General features: G+C 52.7%; 1 protein-coding gene across 9 annotated transcripts in view; it reads left to right on the plus strand.

Moving 5' to 3' along the window:
* HIP1 (huntingtin interacting protein 1) overlaps window positions 1-15309 on the plus strand; it is a 44587-nt gene that overhangs the window by 13096 nt on the left and 16182 nt on the right. For 2 of the 9 annotated variants that reach the window (XM_050981700.1, XM_030230709.2), the window contains exon 1: window positions 9029-9150. The exons of the other annotated variants lie outside the window; for them this stretch is intronic. In XM_050981700.1, coding sequence (XP_050837657.1) covers window positions 9133-9150 — 18 coding nt within the window. In that variant the 5' untranslated portion in view covers window positions 9029-9132. Of the gene's footprint in view, window positions 1-9028; window positions 9151-15309 lie in introns of those variants that run through there. 9 annotated transcript variants of the gene reach the window in all.

The following is a 15309-nucleotide window of genomic DNA, read 5'->3' on the forward strand; positions in this document are numbered from 1 at the left end:
TCCCATCTGTTTCCCCAATGCTTCCAGTAGGCACAGGCATGTTTTCCACACCTAGAGCTGGGTTTCATGCTCTTAGTGCCCCTCCAGCCTCAGTGCTGGGGCTGGCTGAAGCAAGACAGTGTAACTCTTCTCCCTGGGCTGGGTGAGCCTAAGGGTATGCTGGCAGTACTCCAGCCAGTGGTGTTTATTTCCACACAAGGAAAATGAGGAAAACAAAATATTTATGTGTTAGGAAGGGATTTTACAGCCTTTTGCATGGAATCATGCCTGCTATTCCCTTCTCAATTATCTCAGAGAGGCGGCAATAACACATGAAACACAGTTTCCTTTATGCGTAGGGTTTTTCCACCTTGGGCTCCACCCTGGTCGCAGCAGAAATCTCTGCTCCAGCCCTGCCAGCTCCCCAGGCCCTTCTGACCCTTCTACCCAGGGGCAGGCAGCTTGCCAGGTGATCTCAGCCAGGCAGAGTTATGGGGCACTTGCTGGAGCATCACCTGTGCAGGAGCAGCTATAGGCGCTGGAGAAGTGTTGGATGCGGGAGCAGGGGCTACTAAAAGAGTGCAAGGAATGCTTGAACTTGCATAGCAGAGAATCCTGGAGTGGTTTGGGTTGAAAGGAACCTTAAAGACCATCTCACTCCACTCCTTGCCATGGGCAGGTACACCTTCCACTAGACCAGGTTGCTCCAAGCTCTACCCAGGCCTGGCCTTGGACATTGCCAGGAATGAGGCAGATACAGCTTCTCTGAGTGGCAGGGCCTCACCATGCTCACAGGGAAGAATTTCTTCCGATATCCCATCTATCCCTGCCCTCTGGTAGTGGGAAGCCATTCCCTCTTGTCCTGTCCCTCCAAGCCTTTGTCCAAAGTCCTTCTTCAGCTCTCTTGGAGCCCCTTTAGGCAGAGGAAGGGGCTCTAAGGTCTCCCTAGAGCCTTCTCTTCTCCAAGTGAACATCCCAAGGTATTCCAGCCTGGCTCCAGAGCAGAAGGGCTCCAGCCCTCAAGGTTCACCCATGGGTTTTCATCCTGGCAGTGGTGCATATGAGGGGATGCCAGGCAGGGAATTTACCATGTCATTTTTAGCTGTCATTTGGACACCTATTTGCTCCACTGTTTCCCCCTTGGACTGAACTGGGCACCCTGATCCTGCTGGGAGGGAGAGCAGCTCTTGGCCCCTCTGCAAATGTGCAGCTCTCCAGAGCACATGGCTCCACAGCCTTTTGGGAAGCAGCTGTTTGGGACATGGGGAGCTGGACAGGGTCTCGGTAGCTGGGGGTTGGGGGGAGAGAGCTGGGAAGTGGCTCTGGTGCCAAAGCAAGGTGCCAAACCTGTGGAAGCACTTGGAAGAGGCAGCAGTGCTGTGAGCCATCATTGCCGGCTCTGCTCCAACCTCCCCCTGCAACCACACGGCACTTAAATAGGAACGAGCTCAGGGCTGGAAAGTGTCCCCAGGTATGTTGCATATTTCCTATAAATACCTCAACTGCTGCCTATTAGCTGGAGGCAGACACAGCACCCATATCCCTCCCACAGCCCCAGCACTGCTGAGAGGGCTGGAGGCAGGGGTTGGCCAGGGGCTGGCCTTGTAGGATGTGATCTGGTGCAGGAAAAACACAGGCTTTGGCATTTCCCAACCTATTGCATCCAGTGGTTTTACTTCAGATGATTTTGTTCCACCTCTGCTATGCATCTGCAACAAAACTGCTCACATTTAGGACTTGTGGTAGGTGCTGAGGTGTGTGTGCCTGTACTGGAGCATCCATGCAGCCTCCTGCTCCCCTGTCCGGGTTCACAGGGATATAAAGCTCAGGAGAAGGTGTGGGAAGCTCCTGGGAGGTGGTTATGGGCTGGGCACTGAGCTGAGCGCCAAACTTGGCATTGCCAGGCTCTGCTGTCTCAATTCAAGGGGCAAGAAAAAGCAGATAATTAAAGTGATTCCTCTGATGGGGCAATGGAGGGATCACCTAAGGCAAATGTTTGGAGATTCACAAGGGCCTCACTATGCTTTGGGGGAGGGAGGAAGGCACCTGAGAGCAGACGCTGAATGTGTTTTGACACTGTGCTTCTTGTGAAGCCTCAGCTCCCCATTTATGAAGCCTCCAGGGCAGAACTTGGCAAATCTAAAAGGAAATGACTGGGAGATGTGTTTTATGGCTTCAAACTGAAAGAGAGCAGGTTTGGATTGGGTATTAGGGAGGAATTCTACCCTGCAAGGGTGGTTGCCCAGAGCAGCTGTGGCTGCCCCGTGCCTGGAAGTGTCCAAGACCAGGGTGGACGTGGCTTGGAGCAGCGTGGGATAGTGGAAAGTGTCCCTCCCTACCCATGGCAGGGGTGGAATAAAATGGGCTTTAAGGTCCCTTCCAACCCAAATCATTCTGGGATTCTATGATTTATCAACCATCCTCTGAGTCACTGGTGACACTGATCCAAGTATGGAAGGTCTGCAAGTAGAGAAAGGAGGACAAAGTTGGGGGTTGTTGATGGGGGGGGTCAGTGGACTCATGGCCGGGGGTAAACATCCCCCTGGATGGGGAGAGCTGCTGGGGGCATTGACCCCTGTAAACTTTGGGGCTTGCAAGGTGGTGGGTGACATTGGATTCCAGGGAGCCGTGAGGGTCAGACGTGGCAGGGTGAGCCAGTTCCCACTGGCTGGGAACTGGCTCGCCCTGCAGCTGTCTTCTTTGCTGACTCTGTTTCCTTCTTCTGTGCGTTGGCTCATCTCAGTGGTGTCAACGTGAGGCGAGAAGGAAGTCACACCACAACAGAGCAATGTGTGTGTGCAAAGGAAGAGCCAGCAAGGGGTTCCTAGGAGGGTTCCCAGATAACCTGCATGTAAGGATGGGGCTGCAGGGAACCCATCATCTGCAATGATGAGCAAGTTGGCACATAGAGCTTAAGTGTGCAGGTTTAAATCCCACTGCCATTATTCACCTGTGCCAGCCCTTTAGCTCCCTCATGGTCAAACATTCTTCCCCATCTCTAACCTGACCCCACCCTTGTTCAGTTTAACATAATTGTCCTGTGCTGGGATCCCAGAGGTGCAGGCAGCTCCAGGGGGGTCTCAGAAGATGCTTAGCTTTTTGGGCTGTCAGCACATATGGCTGGATCATGTCCCATTTGTCACCCACCAGAATTCCCCAGTCCTCTACACAGTTGTCTCCATCCATCCATCCATCCATCCATCCATCCATCCATCCATCCATCCATCCATCCATCCATCCATCCATCCATCCATCCATCCATCCATTTATGAAATCAATGATGACAGAATACACTGAATCACTATGGAATCAGTGGATGCAGGACATGGAAGGCCTGCAAGTAGAGATGACAGGACAACGCTGGGGGCCACTGATGGGAGTAAATGGCCCCATGGGTGGAGAGAGAGGCTGAGGTTGTTTATCCTCACAGACTTCTGGGGTCCCTGCAGACATCCCTAGTCTCTGCTGGCACTAGGGATTGCCCTGGCCCAGGTCCATGATCTTGGCCTTGGCCTGACCGAACCCCACAAGGCTCCCATGGACCCACTGCTCCAGCCTGTCTAGCTCCCTCTGAATGCCCTCCCTTTCCTCCAGCTCATTGATGACACCATTCAGATCAGTCTCACCCTTTCTATGGGTTCCCAGCCCTACACATCAGGAAGGAAACAGGAGTTTCATCTGCCTCTGGTTTGGATGGGCAGTCTATCTACCTGTCTCCTTGCAGCACTGACAGGAGCTGGAAGCAGCAAGGGGGGAGGATGTTGCTTATCCCACCTCTCTCTTTTCCTCTTGCATTTTTAATCCTGTTGGCATTGTATTGCTGCTCTCTGAGCTCCTGCTTACCTTGTAGCAACCCCACTGAGCCGTGTTCCAGGAGGCTGTGTGATTGCTGTAACACCAACAAGGATGGATTGAACAGGAGCTAAAAATACCAAATGATCAATAATGGCACCATGAACCTGGCTTGCTATTTTTTTTTTTTTTTAATCTCTATATTGACAGCTCAACGAAGTGGCTTCCTGTAAAGGCCAGAGAGATAATGGAGCTCGGCTCCCTGCTGAGCTAGCAGCAGCTTCACCCACACCTCTCGGTCCATGGCCCTGGGAGCCCTTCTGGATCTCCTGGTGATGTGGAAGGACTGCTCTCCTCCCTGCTTTTCGTGCTGGTCCAGTTGTGGTGAGCAGCTGGGGGAGCTTGGTGCTGAAATAACCCCTGATACTCTATGCCAGTACAGCCCTGGGCACAGCCACCAGCCCTGGCCCTGTGCCTGCTTCAGCCTGATCTGCTTTTTCCTCTCACTTTCACATGTCCAGGAAATTGCAGCATTACACAGATTTGAAAATGGCCTTGAGCTTTTTAAGCACTGCTCCCAAGCAGATATTTTTCCTAAATAAAGATTTGCAAAGGTATTTGGGCATTAGCCAGACACGGGGATTTCCAGAAGTGTTGGAGCAGCCAAATACCCTTTAAATCTGCCTCCATGCAGTGCAGGGTTGAGGCTGGAAGTAGCTGGTTCACCAGGACTGTGACCATTTGGGGACATTTTTGACATCAGCAGTGTCAGCATGAGGGTTTTCCAAAGGTTGTTCATTGATGGATCTCTTTGGAAAATCACAGTGGGCTGAGCCCTGAGGGATGTGGCTGTACTGCGATATCTGAGTCAAGAGAAACTCATCACACCTCCAGCTCCTGCCAGTACTGTTCCATCCCTGTATCCTGACTAATCCATGATGTGGTACTGGCAGTAGGGAGCATGCCTGGTGCAGGTGTTGAATCTGTTTTGGAAAGACATGGAACAGTGCAGGAAAGCCAATCCCCGTTACAGTGTTCTAATATCCCACTCAGAGGAAAAACTCACCTTGCTGTCACCACACTGGTGGCAATGGCTTTTTTCCCCACTATCCCAAACACCCCCAGTGCCCAGCATTCACCCCCTGCTCCTAAAATGCAAGCTCCATGCACAGCCAGTGCTGGTCATCCAGCTCCAAGGACCAGACAACAAACCCAGCCTAACCCAGCCTCCACAGCATATTCCCCAAGAGAGTGCTCCAGGGCTGGAAAGCTGCTGGAAAAAACTGAAACCTGAAAAAAAAAAAAGACAATAAATAGTTTTCCAAGTCCTCGGTGGTTTTCTCAGTGAACCTGCTAGTCTCTCTAGAGCTCTGAAAATGCCAGGATACTGGAGCTCCCATATCAGAACAATGCTTCAGAAGCATTTGGGCAGGTGTAAGTCATGGAGCAGGATTAGTTTATTGTGAGCTGGGGAGGTGGGTTTAAACTTCTGCTACACTGGAGGAGATGGGAAAAAATACCATTCTGTGAGGAAAATGAATTTAGGAGTCTGAATCCAAGTAGTTGGTTGAGCCCTGGTTTGGTTCCTTCCCTTGGGGAAGACTTGGGAAATACAGAGAGATCAAGAAGGAACAACAGATATTATTAGTCATCCAGGAGGGAGGCGGCTGCAGAGGAAGATGGTTTTTAGTGGAGTATTTTTAGACCTGGTAAAATGAACAGACGGAGAGGAAAGAAGAGAGAAGGAGACCTTTAAAAGACACGTAAATGCTCCCTGGAGCAACTTGGCCCAGACTTCCTACTCTCATCCTGAGCATCAGCTCAGGCAGAGATTTGCTCCAATAGAAATCAGAGATGTAAAAGCCAAAGCCTTAGGGAGCGTTCTGAGGAGCCTCTCTAGGCTGCAAAGACAAAAGGCCACGCTTGCTGAGACATTTTACCCTAATTCCCATCATTTTAATGAGAGGTGATTGCTGAAATAGAGTTTAAAAGCTGCTTACAGAGCCTCCAGCAGGTGGGGGAAGATGCTGAATGTCTCTTCTTTTTTCATCCATCGTGATCCAGACCACACATCCCATCCTGGAAGCTGGCAGGAGAGTCACAGGGCTGCAGGAGGGTGGAGTGTACTTCCAAGGTGGAGGAAAGGGACTTGTAGTGAAGCACCCAGGTAGATTCAGTGCAACCAGGGGGAGAGGAATGATCTGCACCTCTCCAGATCAGATCAGAGAATGATGAATGAAGGCCCTCAGAGGACAGGGTGAAGCAAGAAGCTGCCTCCCCCCTGGTTCTCCAGGGAAGCAGCCCTCATTTTGGTTTCCCTCTTCCCTGTGGGAAAGGCTCCCCCCGTTGAGGCAGTGCCTGTGATGCCCTGCAGTTGTGCAGCAGCCCCATCAGTGCATCTCTCCTAATTGCCTCCATCCCACCTGGAAAGGCTTGCTAGGGCCTCTGCAAGTGCATCCCAAATTGTTCACATTGGATGCAGCCCTAGGAGAGGTTTGCTGGAGCCTGGGATGAAGCACGTGTGTTTGCGCATCTGACTGGGATACTCTGTGTATCCCCTGCTCTTCATGAGAGCCTGGGAATAACCCAAGAGCACCCTGGGGCCAGGAATGCCTCTTCAACCTTGTGTCGTCACAGTGATGCACTGAACTACAGCAAGGAACTTGCTTGGGAAGAGCTTGAAATTCCTTCCACCTCAGTGGATCCCTGAAGTGGTGGGATTTATCCCCATAGGCTGCACCAGCCTTTCTTGAGCCCTGGCTTGTTTGGGTGCTGTCATTCCTGTTTGGTGCTTCCAGCTTTCCTGGCTTCTCTGAAAATGGGATTTCCCTTTGCCCTGAGGACCCCCCCCCCAGAATTGCTTTTAAGTTAATTTCCAGATTTTCTCTTCAAGCTGCCTTGGCTCTGATTTTTGCCCCCTGGCTGAAGCCCCCCCACCCCCACCACATGCTGTGAAGCCAGGTGAATTTGGAGTTCTCTGCCTTTACCCCACGTGCTTCCTGGTGGTGTTCAAACTCTGGACTTTGCCAGCTGGAGCAGCTCAGCCATGAGGAACCACACTGCAGCCATCACCTCAAGTACTTGGATGTCCTGACTCTGCAGGAGACTCTGGATACCTTCCCCCTGAGCTGAGCACTTTGTTCAGAGGGGAGCTGGTCTGAAAGCTTGATTTGGAAAAATAAGGTTAATGATGATTAGCTGATTTTAATTTGGGGGATTGAGCCGGGGTGCTTGGGAGCACAAAGCCTGTGAGTGGGGGTGGGCAGTCTGGAATCATTGCAGGCAGGTCCCAGTAGCATTACATCATGTCACCACTAACTATGAAAAAATGGATGTATCCTGCTTATTATTTTAGAGGCTATTTTCCAAGCAGGTGGCATTGTAGAGAAAGTCCCATCCATCTTGTGCATGTGGGAGGGACTGGGTTTAGTCCAGATCCTCTTTGGTTTTGGCTGTTCTCTTTGCATACCTGCCTTAAGGTCTCTTCATGCAAAGCCATTAATACTTGATAACCAAGTACTAACTGCAGCACTGTGGCCTCTGGAAGCTGTGGCTTGGCTTCTTGGTGACTCTGGAGATGGTGCCTTGGAAATCCTGGACTGCGCCTCCAGCATGTCCTGGGGCAGCAGTGGTCGTGGCGCTGAGTTCAGAGCGATGCTAAACCCAGATAAGGGGGAATCAATTGCTTCCAGGATCCCTTTAAGCTGGGGGCAACGCTATGCTGGGGGGTGGGCTGCACGGTGAGGATCCAAGCTCTCACTTTTCATGTTGAGAACATGGCAGGGAGTCACTCACTGTGGGGCTTCAGTGGGGGAAGGGCACAAAACCTGGCCCCATGTTGGCACCTGTGACAGGAGCAGGTACCCCCAATATGGGCAGGTACCTGCCCTGATTGCAGAGCATTGATCTGTACTCATTCCCAGGCTCAGAGTAGCATCCAGCTTCTGCTCCCAAAGGAACTTGGCTGCTGCTTGAAACCATCTGCTCTAGCAAAACACATTTAGTCCAGCAAAAACCTGTGAGCTGTGTTGTCCGAGACAAGCAGTGCTGCTGAGCAGTGAGTGCTCCATCCATCTGTCCATGCCAGGGATCTCACAGGGCTTTAATAACCACCTGATAAAAACACGACCTGGATTTGACCCTAAAAGCTCCCCCAACACTGGGATGAAATGGGTGGTTGTGGAGCTGGGTGTTGGGAGAGTGCAGGGGTGGCAGGGCTCTGTCTCCTTGGGGGTGTGGGATCCTGTTATCTCATTAGGAGAGGCCAAACCATCATCCCTGAGTAAGTGGTTGAGCCGTGACTAGACTGCAGTAATCCCGAGGGATTAGTGTTTTGGATTAGTATGTTGGCTGGGCTGGCCTCACAGCAGCACTTTGTTCTTCGGGCCCTGAAGCATCTCCTCCGCCGACAAGCCAAGGGTCTTGGCAGTGCTTTGGGGTTGCTTTTAGGAGATTCACTGCGTGATGGAAGAATGGTTTTGTCAGTTTCTTTTGTGCCTTCCCATCAGAAAATATTCCTTGAGCACAAGGAAGAGCTGGGAAAAACCAAAATCCTCCTGCCTGGATGCTTTCCTGTCCCTCGATGGGGTGGTCATGGTGGTCAATGAGCTGTCCCTTCCTGCTTGTGGGACTGACTTGGGCCAGGGGCTTGTTACCACGCTGGTTTAATTGCTCTTGTTGTTGGAAGCAAGATGCTAGCAGCCGAATAGGCTCTGGAGCAAAGGAACTCTGCACAGGTGCCAGACAGACCCACCGGTGTAGCTTCCCCCCCAGGCACAGAGATGGGGCAGGAGGTGGGGCAGGGGATGGAGCAGAGGGGCTGACAGGGAATGGACGACGGGGCAGACAAAGGGGTAGGGAGTCTGACAGGGAGTAAGAGAGGGGTCAGGCAGTGGGACAGGGGATGGAGCAGGAGGGTGTAGGTGGTACAACGGATGACGCATGGAATGGGGCAGGAGGCCAGGGATGGGACAGCAGATCTATCAGTGAGACAGGGTTTCGGGTAGGGGTAGGGCAGCGGGGCTGCGGCGGCTGTGCCGAGGGATGCGAAGCTCTCTACCCGCGAACCCTCTGGCTGTCATCCTCTCCTACGCTCTGCCGCAGCCCCGAAGCGGGCGCGGCGGGGGTGGGTGGGCGGGCGGTTCTGCGGGACGCCCCCCGGGCGTCCCCTCTCCCGCGCCCGCCCCCCGAGGGTTCCTTTGTTATTCCGGCCGGACGCCGCGGCCGCGCCCCCGCCCTCGCCCCGCCCTCTCCGCCGCCGCTGCCCGGCAGAATCTTCCAGCGCCGCCGCCCCGTGGTGCCGCCGCCATGGGCGCTGTCGCCGCGCCGCGCTGAGCCCGCACCTAGCCCCGAGTCCCCGCCATGGAGCTGGGCAAGGTGGTAAGTGCGCGGCCACGGCCATCCCCCGGGGACCCTCGCGCCCTTCCCGGGCTTATTCCTGCAATCAGGGTTCGCATCCAGGGAGACTCCTTCCCGGTGAAGTTCGTTACCCTCGATGCTGGCGGTTCCCGGAGGAGCATCGCGGGGAGCGGGGATGGTTCGTGTAGCAGCGGGACCCGCCGGCGGCTGTGGGGGGCTCGTCTCCTGGGGATGAGGAGCTTCCCCTGCGGCTGCGGCCGGAGCGGGTTCGCTCCCACACGCCCGTGTGAGTCGTCTTCCCCCAGTCCCCGGCTCGCCTGGGTTCAGGCCGTGCCACGAACACCAGCGTCCCCACGAGCACTGGTGTCCCCGTGCGTCCGTGTCCCCATCAGCTCTTCCTATGCATCCATATTGTCATGTCCCGACATACCTGTATCTCCATGCACCTGTGTCCCCGTGCCCAGTGCTGCTGTCACAGCTCCTCTGGCCCATGGGGACTGCCCCTCACCCAGGTAAAAGGAATAAAAACAAGTTTGGGGCGAGAAGTGGGTTTTAGGGACTGTTCCTACAGGGAGCATGTTCACCCCTGCACTGCTCACCCTGGGAAGAGGGACTTGGCTTTTCCCTGTGCTCCACTGTGTCCCTCAGATGCAGCATTGAGTCCACGTGGTCATTGCTGCTCTTGGCACCGTTGCAAGATCCAGACATCCTGGGGGCATAACAGGAGATGGATGCCCCATCCTGCTCCCAGGAGCTGCTGCTCACCCAGAAGCATTGCAAGGAATTATTTCTACCAGCACTAGATCTGAGCTTAATTTCAGAATATCCTGCTAGGACAATAAGAGCTGCTGTGTTCCTGCTGGGGTGATGCTTCTCAGGAAAGGTGGGTCCTGGGTGGTAGTTGATCATAGAAATGGATATCTGGATGAGCTCCTTGCATCTGCTCCCTAAATCTTTCATCCTTACTTCTTTATCTCTTCCTGTTCCAAAAAATGCCTAAATATTTGCATCTGCTGGGAAGCAGAAGACTCTGGTCAGCATGACTGGGAAGGTTTCAGGAATGTTTGAAGGTGGTGGTAGACCTTCCTGGACTGACCCTGTCAGACATGGCCACACTTCCTCCCCGCACAGAAATCACCACTGCTGGAAGAGATTATCCTTGCATAAAATCCCCATTTAAAATTAAAAGCCTGGCTATTGGGGCAGCTCATGGGAAAGGCTCCGGCTACAGCTGAGCCATCTGGGCACTGATTGACTGCCCTGAGCAGTAATTAAGTGAGAAGAGTAATGAGCAAATGTACATGTTTTAATGGAGGGATGGGGATCCTGGATTTCTGCCTCTCCTCAGATCCAGCCCCCTGTGATGGGCTCTGGTCGTGCTCTGGGGTTGGAAGTGCCAGGCAGCGGCAGCCTCAGCTCTGAACTTTACAGTGTCAGCTTCCCCATTTGGTCCCTGTGAGGTCTGTATTTTGTAGCCTTGCTTTTTGCCAGCTATTCTCCCCAAAATTTTTTCTTACCGTAATTTTTTTCCCCCCTAAGGTTTATTTGTGTAAAAGAAAAGTCCACATTCCTTAAACTGGATTTTAAAATTCCATGTCCAAGTAATTAAACTGCTTAAGTTATTTATGGCTGGAGGAAGCCAGCTGCCCAGCACTCCAGGTGCTGGTTCCTTGTGGTGGGCAGTGATGTGATCGCTGTGGTAAACACATTAACGAGAGCCAAACTCTCCCTGTGATCATTCCAGCTTTCCCCTGATGGCATCGAGTGTCTCACTGGAGCCCTTGGGACCCAGTACAGATTGGTTGGTTGGTTGTCCTCCTTCTTTCCTTTGCCTCGAAGGTGGAGGAGCAATTGGATCACACTGTTTTCATCCAACCCCATCCCTCCTGATGGTGTGGAACTTGGAATTTTCACTCGAGGCTCTGGAAGAGCCAATGTGGGTCAAGTCCTTGCACACACAGCTCATGGGTGCATCCTCCTGTGGATCCCAACCTCTGCTGCCCTCAGGAGTAACTGGGAGCTGTTGGAGTGGGCTGTCCAGGCACATTCAAAATGGACATAATAGGCATCCTAAAACTTTATTTTGGTTTTACTGCTGGGATAGCAGCAATACAGCTCTCAAGGCAAAGGCATGCTAGAAGTTGGATGTCAGCTTCCAGCCTTGCATGTCTCATTGTGGTCAGAGACCTCTGAACCTCACACCACCACACCTCAGTTTCCTGGCCTAGGTGTTTTTTTTCACAGGAAACCCCACCTGTGCTGGAAGAGCTCCATAACACTCCTTTATCGGGCTTTGCTGAGTGCTGGAGGGGTTGGTGGTGTCATTGATCTGAAGTCATCATCCTCCTGGCCTCAGGAGAGAGAGCAGACCTGGAGGCAGCAATGACAGAGCAAGGTCTCTGCCAAGAAGAGCATCATAGTGATGCCATTGGATTTCAGTGTGGCTCACGGAGTTTGTTGCCATCTTCCCAGTGACTCAGTTTTGGAGTGTTCCATGTGCAGGCTGTGGGACAAGGTGACCCCACCTACACCGCTATCGCTTGGGGTTCACGGCTGTCTCTGGACACCTTTGTTTTCCTCCTGCAGGCATCTGGGCTGGTGGCATCAGCATCTCCTCCTGGAGAGGGACATCTGAAGCCACCACCACTGGGAGTGACCCCGATGGATGCAGTGAGGTTTTGGGGTCTCTGTCACTGAAGTATGTTGTTGGTCTGAGGAAAATGGTTGTTTTTATGGCCCAAGCACTGTGAAATCTGAGACTTGTGTTATTTTGGGAGCTATTCTCATCTGGAGGGAGCAGGAGGTAAGAAGAGCAGCAGCATATTCTGGGATATGCTCACAAAGCCTGGGCAAGGAGCTTATTCCCAGAGGAGCTCCAGGATGTAGCCAGCCAGAAGAGGAGTACTTGCTTTCCACACTCATGGATTCAGCAGCAGATGCAGCCAAATAGCCTGGATTAAGTGGTGGGAAGGTATTTTTCACATCTCCTGACTCCCTGCTCCCAAGAAGCCTATGGGAATGAGCAGAAAGGCATGTTGAGCATTCTCTTGTCCAATACATAGAAATATATCCCTGGGTTTTACATCCCATGTGGGCAGCCAGACCTGCCAGCATTGCTTTCCTGCCTCCCTTTCTCTCCAGCTGCTGTCAGGCACAAAGCCAGGCTTGTTTCCTGCTCCTGCTGCTGCTGTCAGGCCACAGGTGCCCAGCATGACGGGACCACAGCCACCCCAGCTGTCCCCAGGAGCTCTCGCCAGTCCTCAGTGGAGCATTGTCTACCCCAGATGTTACCCAGCTGGCTTTTTTCCAGGATTTTGCTGGACAAAACCATTCCTTGAGCACCTCGAGGCTGGAATTTGACATTAGCTGCTGAAGGTGGGAGATGTTTAAAGAGATTCACAGAATTCACAGAATTACCAGAGAAGAGACCTTAGAAGAGACCTTCAAGATCATTGAGTCCAACTCATGCCCCAACACCTCAACTAAACCCTGGCACCCAGTGCCACATCTGGTCTTTTTTTAAACACATTCAGGGATGGTGACTCCACCACCTCCCCAGTCAGGCCATTTCAACACTATCACTCTTTCCGTACAAAATTTTTTCCTAATATCCAATTTACATTTCCCTTGGCGCAGTTAAGATGTGCCCTTGGAAGAGCTTGCCTGCCTCCCGTGTTCTGTACACCCTCCAGAGCCTGAGCCAAGCTTTGCTTTACTGGGATTTGCATTTTAATTAAGCCCATGGATTTTTCTTTCAGGCTTGTCGTAGTCAAGTCTTCCTGCTTGCTCCCTTCTCTGAAGCTCCTGCGACTGCAGGGCTTGTGAGCAGTTTTCCCGAGGTACGCTCCATCCCGGCTCTCCATTTATAGAAAGGAATTAAGAAGAAATGAGGGAGCATTACTAAGAGGATTTGCACTGTGACTTACTCAGTTTGTCCAAATAATTTGCAGTAGTTCTGGATTCTTTAATCAACACTTGTTTCCTTCTGGAAATGAAAGAAGCTGGAAGGCGTTGAGCTGCTCCTGAGCCAAGCTTGGCTCTTTGCCTTCAAATGGGAAATTTTGCATTCAGAGAGTAATCTGGGGAGAACTGGTGGGGAGTGAGGGTGTGTGTGGCAGAGGGAAGTGTATGTCAGGGCTCAGAAAGCCTCTGTCATCCTGACCCTCTTCCTCCATGCAGTTTTGGGCTTCTCTGGAGCCTGCAGACACATGCCTGGAGAGGTGATATGAGACCTTGTCCATGGGTCACCCCAGTGTGGAGTTGTTGATGGCTCTGCCCTGTTGTGGGATCTCCATGTGAGGAGGTCTGGCCTGGATCAGGGGTTGGGAATTCCTGTGGGACAAAGCTATGGCAGCCTGTCAAGCCATATGGTGGCCTGTCAGGCAGTAGACCTTCCACAGGTTTCTGGGAATCCCCTTGATGTTGCAGAGGGAGGAAAAGACTATTGGAAAGATGTCATTGCTCAGAGATAGGTAGTCCCAGACTGCTCCTCTCCCAAATGGCCTGCGCCTTTCCATGTCTGTGGGGTTTCCTCACCCTGCTCAAGTGGCACTGGGAAAGCTAACAGTGCTTGCAGCCTTCTATTGCAGCCTTCCCAGCCCCAATACCTTCCTCAGCCCTTGCAGCACCCACGTAGCCACTCCCCAGCCTGGCAGAGCCCCATGCACAGCCGTGCCCCAGGTCCTGCCCCACTGAGCCCAGTCTTAACCCTGTGGCTCTTCAGGGCTGACCGGATGGCAGTGTCACACTCACACCTCTCCTTCTGCAATAGACCCCTCTGGACTCTCCTCCCGCTTCCTGCCTGGCCCTTGCACAAGAGGAAACTTCAGGGTTTCCTGTCCCAGCAGCAGGGTGAGGTGTGGGGCTGCCTCATCTCCCCAATGTCCCCTGCCCTGTTCACGAAACTGGAGTGGGGCTGGCAGTGCTGCCCAAATGTACCCTGGTGGGTCAGAAATCACCCCCATAGGTTGGAAGCTCATAATTAAATTAAAATTCCATCAGCTGGGACGATGGAAAATTCCACTGTCCCAGCTGTGGGATGGTAGTGGGGAGGGACATCTCTGAGTCAGGGTAAAAGGCCCTCTGTGGGGAAGGGGTCTGGGCTTGCTGTCCAAGCAGCCTCGAGTTTCCCTCTGCTCTGACCCAATTTTGCAGCCAAATCACCCTCCCTGACCCTGCCTGTCCCCCAGAGGTGACAATTCTAGCCTTCGTCTCCTGCTACTGCTCTGTGTTCCCCCATTTTGCTGATGTGGGTGCTGCCAGAAACACTGATACGGCAATTTGGGCATACCCCAAGTGGCTCCGGGGATGGGACCCCTGCCCTGCACTCTTGGGGATGCAATGTGAAAGTGTGGTGTCCACAACTACACGCAGAAAGTGAGATCCAGCTTTTCTTTGGAAACCTTTCTGCCTTCCAGATGGATGTGTGTGCTTCAAATGGAGTTGAGGAACTTAGGGATGGAAGCTCCAGCAGGTCCCTGCCTGGAACCAGGGGCTGCCAGCCCCCATCACCCTCCTATTGTCTCTCCTCACTCTTGGAGGTCACTGGGGCTTCCTTAGTTGGAAAAAAGTGTCCTTGCTTTGCTGAGAAAAGCTGTCACGAAAGAGCAGTTAAACTGGGAGCTCCATTTCTAGCTTTCCCAGGGATGAAGCACGGCTTCTCTCCGGAGACCATCCCTGTTCTGGTCATTCAAGGACAGCAGGAGCAGCTTTGGGAAAGTGGGGCCTACATCCCGCCTCTGGCTATGAGCTTCTGCTCCCCAGCTCTGGCTTTGCATTTGACTTGTTTCTTGTGGTCCAGAACTCCATTCTGAGGTGGAATGTGCATTTAAATGCTGATCCTGGCACTCCTCACTATGCCGGCTGGTTCATCACAACTGTCATGACAGTCTTGGGGGCTTTGGGGCTGAAGACTGGGATTTTGAGTGAGGACAAGCTGCACCTGGAGCTGGATCCATGACACGTGTCACAGATGGATGTTGGGATGCAGGCGTTTTGCTCCGGGCCTCTAGGACATGGTCATCCCTCTCCAGACTGTCAGAGGCACCTTCTCAAGGATTTTTTTAATGCTGCATTTAATTTTATGGTTTTCCTGACAAGGGGCTGTGGCTTCTGAGAATTTGGGTCCCCTGACACCTCAACATGAGCCTCCTGTATCTTGCTGATGACCTCCTATGTCAC

The sequence above is a fragment of the Serinus canaria genome, chromosome 19 (genome assembly GCF_022539315.1).
Source record: "Serinus canaria isolate serCan28SL12 chromosome 19, serCan2020, whole genome shotgun sequence".
Lineage (NCBI taxonomy): Eukaryota > Metazoa > Chordata > Aves > Passeriformes > Fringillidae > Serinus > Serinus canaria.